Source organism: Polyodon spathula, unplaced genomic scaffold (assembly GCF_017654505.1).
Source record: "Polyodon spathula isolate WHYD16114869_AA unplaced genomic scaffold, ASM1765450v1 scaffolds_3734, whole genome shotgun sequence".
Lineage (NCBI taxonomy): Eukaryota > Metazoa > Chordata > Actinopteri > Acipenseriformes > Polyodontidae > Polyodon > Polyodon spathula.
In genome coordinates, this window is record NW_024475193.1 from 1,393 (window position 1) to 11,796 (window position 10,404).

Genomic DNA, 10,404 nt, shown 5'->3' on the forward strand with positions numbered 1-10,404 from the left:
GTAACCTGAAAGTCCCCGGGTCAAAAGAAATGTTTAAGTTGCATTTCAGTTGATTCTCCCGTCTGCGTCCTGCAATACATCAGCCACTTGACCACACTATCTTACAGGCTGTTTCGTTATTAATAATATTATGACTTTTTAGATTGGAACATATTACAGCTGTTTTAATTGTAAACAGCAAAACAGTATAAAAACACCACGACGCAAAATAGCCCGTGAATGTCATCACATTACGTTTATATGAAACGGACCAGATAACATTTTCATATTTTACCCAAAATCGTATGACACGAATACGCTAGTAGTGAGGCATTGTTAAGTAATCATCTGGTTAATCTATATATCGTATCCATCGTCGTGGTCTGCTGTAAACTTTCAGTATTACAAATTTAATAATGTACATTTTAGACAGATATATAATTGTCTGCACAGCAGGTCTTATGTCTAAAACGTCCTGAAATATATGTCTTTTAACTATTTAAATAATTAACCCTTTTGTGTACATCCAAAACAACCTTTTTATTGTATTTTTCCTATACTGTATGCAAGTGTTATTACATACGTGTTCGTATCACACACACAAACTGCAACGAAACACTGGGGCTAAATTCGACACACACTGCCAGGCAGGGCCGGATTTCGTTTAATGGAGCCCCGGGGCTGTTCTCGTTTTGGGGACCCCTCTTTGCATACTCGTTTGCTTCCCTTTACTGTTTCACTACCGCCACACTCTATTAACATTAATGTCAAATTATTCAGTATTAGCAGATCCCATATTTTACCTGATTCGATGTTTGAATTAGCTCCAGTTTTGAAAATGAGCATTGACCACAGCGTTAGTTACTGGCAGTTTCAAATACAAAATGGGAAATGCAAACAGACTCTTTTGCCATAATAGCAAGTTATCTGGAAACGCGTCGTCCTTATCTCTTATGAACATGTACGTGTATAATAGGTTTATAATAAATATATATGGAGTCAAAAAATGTTTAGCAAATAATACAAGGATAGTACACAGAGGTGTCATATGGATTGTGGATTTCTCAGTCTAAAATAAAACTGCATGGAAACACACACAAACTGAAACTACTACCAAAATACAGTGAGAAAAAAGGGGAGACTTCTTTTTATGTTTCCATGGAGACTGCCCCACTGTAATCCATACAAACCAGGTCGTTTCATTTTTTATTTCTCTCCATTGTATTTTCTGGTACCTTCACATACATTTGTTGCTATTGTGTTAAAACAGCCTGTCAGCGCTGGTGGTTTGTTTCACATATCTTCCTCGCTGTAGTCGTTGTGTTTCTGCTTTTCAGCGCCGCTCTCATGCTTCCCAGGTGTGTGTGTGTGTGTGTGTGTGTGTGTGTGTGTGTGTGTTATATTTTTTTTTTTGTTTTTTTTGAGGCCCCTCAGAATCTGAGGCCCTGGCTGCAGCCCCTAAAGCCCCTGCGTTAGTCTGGGCAGGGCAGTATTGCTACTCTCAATCAAGTGTGGTTTTATATCGTGTAATTAATTAACTTTAGTAAGTCATACTTTATATTAATTAGTGTTTGTGGTTCTAGAGCACTTACGGGATGTGGTTACTGCAATCCCTGTATGTACCTAGCAGGGTTTAGGACCCTCTCTCTCTCTCTCTCTCTCTCTCTCTCTCTCTCTCGCTCTCTCTCTCTCTTAGAACTGAGAGATTAGGATTCGTTGCAAACAAAAACAGCGTTTGATATTTGTCCTTTTTAAAAGCAATTAGAAGGAGCAGCGTATCACAGGCTACCATTCTACCAAGTAATAAAGTGGAATAGTGGTATGCCTTTGTCTCATGTAGGTGTTCACTTCAATTCAGGCACTAAGATTTCAGCTTATGAAAGCTCCATTATTTTGAAAACTCAATGTTGACAGGTGTGCATTTTGTGTACACGTGGTTACATGATGTTTGAAAGAGAAAGGTAACACAAAGCGAACACAAAATGGGTAAGGAAAGACATAACCACTCACACCCTGGCTTTTTACTTATTGGCTCCATTTTGTTGTGGTAATGCGAAGGCTTTTGTTTAAGCCTCATTGCCACTCCTCAATCATGAGTAAGAGGCATTTAAACAACAACACTGTTTATTGTGGTTCAATACATTCTAGTTTACACCTGTACCACTGACTTGTCACAGAAAGGGTAAGAGTTCAAATAAATAAATAAAGAAAACATGGATTTCTAAGGCTCTGGGGGACCTTTTAATGAGCGTTGCAAGATAGTGATGTAATCCTGAAGCTTTTCTGGACCCTTTGAATTGAGACGTTTTTTGTAGAAAAGCATGTCTGCACAGCAGACACGCCACGTGGTTTCAGTGATTTGTTATCAAATAAGTTTGTTAAAGCAAAGCATCACATTTTGCAATTTTTTCACATACTGGAAATATTGGCCAGGATAAACAATAGTGCTCTTATTGAAATGAAATCTATTTGGAAGTATGTATACTATTAAATGTTTTATTTGGGCTCTATTTTATTAAATACTTCTGTCACAATGATATTTAAAATAAGACCTCAATTGCCATTTTAGCCTTCAGCATTGATTGTTTCTGTCTCTAGTGTTCCTGCTGCCGTGTCTCATTTTGATGTAAATTCATACAATGTGTATCAGGTCTCCCCTTACCATCCTCCCATTGTATGTAACATAAAAGAAAACCAGTTGGGTTTGGTTTTCTTTGCCCACAGCGAGTTTCTGACTGTAAGATAAGAAAGCTTCCCCCTCCCCCAGACAGAGGCATATAACTAGCAGCTCTCACCTCAACCCTGAACATTTCTGAGGAAACACGTATTGTACCAGAGCCTCTGCAGCAGAGTTACTGAAGAAGACAAAAAACAGAAAAGCATCTCGATGGCATCTGTTGGGATTCAGATTCTGGGCATTGCCCTAGCCATAATCGGATGGATTGGAACTATTATCATCTGTGCTCTGCCCATGTGGAAGGTGACGGCTTTCATCGGAAGCAACATTGTGACATCTCAAACCATCTGGGAGGGTCTCTGGATGAACTGTGTGGTGCAGAGCACCGGGCAGATGCAATGCAAGGTCTACGACTCCATGCTGGCTCTCCCTCAGGATCTCCAGGCAGCTCGCGCCTTGGTTGTGATTGCTCTTTTGGTGTCTCTTTTTGCTCTCCTGCTGTCCATCGTTGGAGGAAAGTGCACCAACTGCGTGGAGGATGAATCTACCAAAGCCAAGGTCTGCATTGTCTCAGGCATCATCTTCATCATTGCGGGAGTCCTCACCATGATCCCTGTCTGCTGGTCTGCCAACACCATCATCAGGGACTTCTACAACCCTTTACTCACTGATGCCCAAAGGAGGGAGCTTGGTGCTTCTTTGTACATTGGATGGGGTGCTGCTGGTCTTCTGATCCTTGGAGGAGGTCTGCTCTGCTGCTCCTGTCCCCCTCAGGATAACAGGCCCTACTCTACTAAATATTCTGCTGCAAGATCTACAGCTACAAGCAAGGCTTATGTGTGAAACACATTGTTCTAAATTTCTTCCCCTGACAACTCAATCCTTATACATATATATAGCCTAACTCAACACGTCCCTTCTTTAAATCTTGTTAAGTTTCACACATAAGCCTTGCTTGTAGCTGTAGATCTTGCAGCAGAATATTTAGTAGAGTAGGGCCTGTTATCCTGAGGGGGACAGGAGCAGCAAAGCAGACCTCCTCCAAGGATCAGAAGACCAGCAGCACCCCATCCAATGTACAAAGAAGCACCAAGCTCCCTCCTTTGGGCATCAGTGAGTAAAGGGTTGTAGAAGTCCCTGATGATTGTGTTGGCAGACCAGCAGACAGGGACCAAGGTCAGGACTCTGGGGGGTGGGTTGGTTGGTACGAGGCAATGATTAAGATGATGCCTGAGACAATGCAGACCTTGGCTTTGGTAGATTCATCCTCCACGCAGTTGGTGCACTTTCCTCCAACGATGGACAGCAGGAGAGCAAAAAGGGACACCAAAAGAGCAATCACAACCAAGGCTCGAGCTGCCTGGAGATCCTGAGGGAGAGCCAGCATGGAGTCGTAGACCTTGCATTGCATCTGCCCGGTGCTCTGCACCACACAGTTCATCCAGAGACCCTCCCAGATGGTTTGAGATGTCACAATGTTGCTTCCGATGAAAGCCGTCACCTTCCACATGGGCAGAGCACAGATGATAATAGTTCCAATCCATCCGATTATGGCTAGGGCAATGCCCAGAATCTGAATCCCAACAGATGCCATCGAGATGCTTTTCTGTTTTTTGTCTTCTTCAGTAACTCTGCTGCAGAGGCTCTGGTACAGTACGTGTTTCCTCAGAAATGTTCAGGGTTGAGGTGAGAGCTGCTAGTTATATGCCTCTGTCTGGGGGAGGGGGAAGCTTTCTTATCTTACAGTCAGAAACTCGCTGTGGGCAAAGAAAACCAAACCCAACTGGTTTTCTTTTATGTTACATACAATGGGAGGATGGTAAGGGGAGACCTGATACACATTGTATGAATTTACATCAAAATGAGACATGGCAGCAGGAACACTAGAGACAGAAACAACCAATGCTGAAGGCTAAAATGGCAATTGAGGTCTTATTTTAAATATCATTGTGACAGAAGTATTTAATAAAATAGAGCCCAAATAAAACATTTAATAGTATACATACTTCCAAATAGATTTCATTTCAATAAGAGCACTATTGTTTATCCTGGCCAATATTTCCAGTATGTGAAAAAATTGCAAAATGTGATGCTTTGCTTTAACAAACTTATTTGATAACAAATCACTGAAACCACGTGGCGTGTCTGCTGTGCAGACATGCTTTTCTACAAAAAACGTCTCAATTCAAAGGGTCCAGAAAAGCTTCAGGATTACATCACTATCTTGCAATGCTCATTAAAAGGTCCCCCAAAGCCTTAGAAATCCATGTTTTCTTTCTTTATTTTAACTCTTACCCTTTCTGTGACAAGTCAGTGGTACAGGTGTAAACTAGAATGTATTGAACCACAATAAACAGTGTTGTTGTTTAAATGCCTCTTACTCATGATTGAGGAGTGGCAATGAGGCTTAAACAAAAGCCTTCGCATTACCACAACAAAATGGAGCCAATAAGTAAAAAGCCAGGGTGTGAGTGGTTATGTCTTTCCTTACCCATTTTGTGTTCGCTTTGTGTTACCTTTCTCTTTCAAACATCATGTAACCACGTGTACACAAAATGCACACCTGTCAACATTGAGTTTTCAAAATAAGGGAGCTTTCATAACCTGAAATCTTAGTGCCTGAATTGAAGTGAACACCTACATGAGACAAAGGCATACCACTATTCCACTTTATTACTTGGTAGAATGGTAGCCTGTGATACGCTGCTCCTTCTAATTGCTTTTAAAAAGGACAAATATCAAACGCTGTTTTTTCAAAGGTTGCTTAGGATTAGAGAGCAAGAGAGCGAGAGAGAGCGAGAGAGAGAGAGAGAGAGAGAGAGAGAGAGAGAGAGAGAGGGGAGCCCCTACCCTTTGAGGACGATCCATGTAGTGACCACGAATGACGCTCATTTGGTCATCCCGTAAGTGCTCTAGAACCACAAACACTAATTAATATAAAGTATGACTTACTAAAGTTAATTAATTACACGATATAAAACCACACTTGATTGAGAGTAGCAATACTGCCCTGCCCAGACTAACGCAGGGGCTTTAGGGGCTGCAGCCAGGGCCTCAGATTCTGAGGGGCCTCAAAAAAAACAAAAAAAAAAATATAAACACACACACACACACACACACACACACACACACACACGAAGCATGAGAGCGGCGCTGAAAAGCAGAAACACAACGACTACAGCGAGGAAGATATGTGAAACAAACCACCAGCGCTGACAGGCTGTTTTAACACAATAGCAACAAATGTATGTGAAGGTACCAGAAAATACAATGGAGAGAAATAAAAAATGAAACGACCTGGTTTGTATGGATTACAGTGGGGCAGTCTCCATGGAAACATAAAAAGAAGTCTCCCCTTTTTTCTCACTGTATTTTGGTAGTAGTTTCAGTTTGTGTGTGTTTCCATGCAGTTTTATTTTAGACTGAGAAATCCACAATCCATATGACACCTCTGTGTACTATCCTTGTATTATTTGCTAAACATTTTTTGACTCCATATATATTTATTATAAACCTATTATACACGTACATGTTCATAAGAGATAAGGACGACGCGTTTCCAGATAACTTGCTATTATGGCAAAAGAGTCTGTTTGCATTTCCCATTTTGTATTTGAAACTGCCAGTAACTAACGCTGTGGTCAATGCTCATTTTCAAAACTGGAGCTAATTCAAACATCGAATCAGGTAAAATATGGGATCTGCTAATACTGAATAATTTGACATTAATGTTAATAGAGTGTGGCGGTAGTGAAACAGTAAAGGGAAGCAAACGAAGATGCAAAGAAGGGCCCCCAAAACGAGAACAGCCCCGGGGCTCCATTAAACGAAATCCGGCCCTGCCTGGCAGTGTGTGTCGAATTTAGCCCCAGTGTTTCGTTGCAGTTTGTGTGTGTGATACGAACACGTATGTAATAACACTTGCATACAGTATAGGAAAAATACAATAAAAAGGTTGTTTTGGATGTACACAAAAGGGTTAATTATTTAAATAGTTAAAAGACATATATTTCAGGACGTTTTAGACAGAAGACCTGCTGTGCAGACAATTATGTATCTGTCTAAAATGTACATTATTAAATTTGTAATACTGAAAGTTTACAGCAGACCACGACGATGGATACGATATATAGATTAACCAGATGATTACTTAACAATGCCTCACTACTAGCGTATTCGTGTCATACGATTTTGGGTAAAATATGAAAATGTTATCTGGTCCGTTTCATATAAACGTAATGTGATGACATTCACGGGCTATTTTGCGTCGTGGTGTTTTTATACTGTTTTGCTGTTTACAATTAAAACAGCTGTAATATGTTCCAATCTAAAAAGTCATAATATTATTAATAACGAAACAGCCTGTAAGATAGTGTGGTCAAGTGGCTGATGTATTGCAGGACGCAGACGGGAGAATCAACTGAAATGCAACTTAAACATTTCTTTTGACCCGGGGACTTTCAGGTTACAAGCCCGTTTCTTTAACTTTTTTATTTATTTATTTTAAACAGGGCCACTTGTCACCACTGCTACAACCGCACCCGTTTCGATCCAGTTGGAGTGCTTCTGTTTATTGATTGGTTCAGGTGAGTCACTAAGGGTCAGTTGCAACGAGCTTGCAGAGTCAGGATCATCCCCAGCTGCGACTAACTTAATACCAACTGCAACGATCAAAGAAGCGGAACAAACCTGTGGACTAGCTGATCCCCAGCTTTAGTACGGTACTTAGGATTGCGGTTTATTTTGGTGTGCTTCCAAATGTCCTGTGACTTCCTCCCCGTCGCGCCTTAGCAGGACACAGAGATCATCCGCCAGCTCGATAAGTGCACAACGAATCAAATTTTACAAACCTGTTATTTTAGTACGGTACTTAGGATGCGTTTGATTACTGGGTGTGTGTGTGTGTTTTTTTGTTTTTTTTTTTTTTTTTTTTTTTTTTACGAAACCTAAACATCTTAATTATTTATTTTTTTTTTTTTTATTTATTCATCGTTAAGTTTTAAACTTGAAGGGTATATTTACACACACACACACACACACACACACACACACACACACACACACACAAACTGTTTTTTTTTGTACACCATTGACAGGGGGGGCTTTGGGCACCCCCAATGTGCAGATTTTATTTATCTTGAATGGTGCTTTGATTATCTATTTACAAAAAATAAGACTTCGTGTTGTTATGTGGTCTAAACACAACGACACACATTGAAACCTAATTATATATATATATATATATATATATATATATATATATATATATATATAGACAAAGAGCACAGGCAGAGATTGAACCCGGCACCTCCAGCTAGCGGCTACAGCGCCGATCCGCTGTAGAGCCACGACCCCTTCATTACGAGCCGATCAGTATTGTTGTGTTGTGTCACCTACCAGTCCTGACCCCTTCCCCATGCATGCTACAGCCTACTAATATGCAGCATTGGCTACTAAAAGCATACACACACAAGTATACATATAGCCTGTTATATATAACTTAGAAATATATTACTCATATATTAAATATTGCAATTCCGTTCCATGTGGGTAATACATAATTACTGTACGGCTTTAAATATATTCTCAATTATTTCATGATATTTGTAATAAATCATTTCAACTGTAATTGTAATATTTTGCCACTGGATTATTTTTTTTCCGCTGTGGAAGTATTTTTGAAGGTCTTCCGTCCGTGTTGCTATAGTGTCACGAAACTCATTCCAACGCTACACGAATATATTGCAACACCTGCAATGACATCCCTCTTATATATATATATTATATGTATTATAAATCGTTAGTCTATATAGATAAGGTTAGACTAACGGCCTCGACCTCTAGAGGGCAGCAGCAGTTATTTGGGGTTCCTTGCGATTGAGATCATTTTTAGTACGCAGCTGGGGGCTATTTTGAGCTCCCAAATTCGTTGCAATCGGTATTAACTTGCGGGCTAGTTTGGTACGGAGCTGCGTGCTACCTACGGGATTAGTACGCTGCTTTCAATTCGTTGCAATTGACCCTAAATGTTAGAATTCTACTGTGACAAGTTATGCAATATTCAGTCTGAAGTACGTAACAGAATAAAGGAAAAAGAGCTTTGACAAAAATAACAGTTTATTAACACTGATAAAGACTTTTGACAAATAATTTTCCTAGATACTTTTCACCACACAATTCCATTCCAGAATATTAGCATGAACAGTAAGCCTATTACCACTTATAAAACATCTTTGAAAAGTGCGGTAAAATGATTGGATAATGAATTTAATCTCGCCAAATAGTTGTGCTGTGTTGACTGTAAAGACATTTTTTTTTATTTCTAAAAACAAGTAAAAAAAAATAAACAAAAATGCAGAAGTGAAGTACAAATATAATTGTATTTATTGTAATTTTCTTTGTATCAGCTAACATTTCTAAACGACTCAAAAGACAAAATATTTCTTTAAAAAGCTAAATGAAATGTACATGGGTAATCGAACAATACAATTAATTAGTTTAGTAAAAAAAAAAAAAAAAAAAACTATAGTGATGAAATTCAAAATACAGATATTACAAATTCCCACTTGTATGCTGGGTTGTTGGAGGAGCTTGTTTGGTGAATATTTGCTTCTAGAAATGAATGCTGTTCATTTACAAATTAGCTGGCAAAAGCTGTTAGTGGCAGCTGTTTTCTACCCAGAACAAATTTTATATATTAGCAGTTCCTTGTTGTTTGCAGTAAAACAGAGAACGTAGTAAAGGTATGTGAAAGGACAAAGCTATGTACATAAAACAAACACATAATGGCACTGTCTGTCTCAGACAAACCTGAAACTTTTAAGCAGAAATCCATTTACAAAATGTCCCTTCTTTAACTCTTGTTAAGTTTCACACATAAGCCTTGCTTGTAGCTGTAGATCTTGCAGCAGAATATTTAGTAGAGTAGGCCTGGTTATCCCTGGGGGGACAGGAGCAGCAGAGCAGACCTCCTCCAAGGATCAGAAGACCAGCAGCACCCCATCCAATGTACAAAGAAGCGCCAAGCTCCCTTCTTTGGGCATCAGTGAGCAAAGGGTTGTAGAAGTCCCTGATGATGGTGTTGGCAGACCAGCAGACAGGGATCATGGTGAGGACTCCAGCAATGATGAAGATGATGCCTGAGACAATGCAGACCTTGGCTTTGGTAGATTCATCCTCCACGCAGTTGGTGCACTTTCCTCCAACGATGGACAGCAGGAGAGCAAAAAGGGACACCAAAAGAGCAATCACAACCAAGGCTCGAGCTGCCTGGAGATCCTGAGGGAGAGCCAGCATGGAGTCGTAGACCTTGCATTGCATCTGCCCGGTGCTCTGCACCACACAGTTCATCCAGAGACCCTCCCAGATGACCTGAGATGTCACAATGTTGCTGCCGATGAAAGCCGTCACCTTCCACATGGGCAGAGCACAGATGATAATAGTTCCAATCCATCCGATTATGGCTAGGGCAATGCCCAGAATCTGAATCCCAACAGATGCCATCGAGATGCTTTTCTGTTTTTTGTCTTCTTCAGTAACTCTGCTGCAGAGGCTCTGGTACAGTACGTGTTTCCTCAGAAATGTTCACGGTTGAGGTGAGAGCTGCTAGTTATATGCCTCTGTTTGGGGGAGGGGGAAGCTTTCTTATCTTACAATCAGAAACTCGCTGTGAGCAAAGAAAACCAAACCCAACTGGTTTTCTTTTATGTTACGCACAATGGGAGGATGGTAAGGGGAGACCTGAGACA

At 40.3% G+C, this 10,404-nt stretch overlaps 2 protein-coding genes and 1 pseudogene across 2 annotated transcripts; 1 reads left to right on the plus strand and 2 right to left on the minus strand.

The window, feature by feature from the left end:
- Positions 1 to 2,777: 2,777 nt before the first annotated feature.
- Positions 2,778 to 3,499, plus strand: LOC121312252 (claudin-4-like). Its single transcript, XM_041244177.1, has one exon. The coding sequence runs from the start codon at positions 2,867 to 2,869 to the stop codon at positions 3,497 to 3,499; it is 633 nt and encodes a 210-aa protein (XP_041100111.1). The 5' UTR covers positions 2,778 to 2,866.
- Positions 3,500 to 3,555: 56 nt separating this feature from the next.
- Positions 3,556 to 4,729, minus strand: LOC121312253 (annotated as a pseudogene).
- A 4,026-nt stretch (positions 4,730 to 8,755) lies between these two features.
- LOC121312254 (claudin-4-like) lies at positions 8,756 to 10,258 on the minus strand. The gene has a single exon (XM_041244178.1). The coding sequence runs from the start codon at positions 10,157 to 10,159 to the stop codon at positions 9,527 to 9,529; it is 633 nt and encodes a 210-aa protein (XP_041100112.1). The 5' UTR covers positions 10,160 to 10,258; the 3' UTR covers positions 8,756 to 9,526.
- Positions 10,259 to 10,404: the final 146 nt, after the last annotated feature.

Coding starts and splice junctions, on each gene's coding strand:
- LOC121312252 (XM_041244177.1), top strand. CDS start 2,867: ATGGCATCTGTTGGGATTCAGATTCTGGGCATTGCCCTAGCCATAATC.
- LOC121312254 (XM_041244178.1), bottom strand. CDS start 10,159: ATGGCATCTGTTGGGATTCAGATTCTGGGCATTGCCCTAGCCATAATC.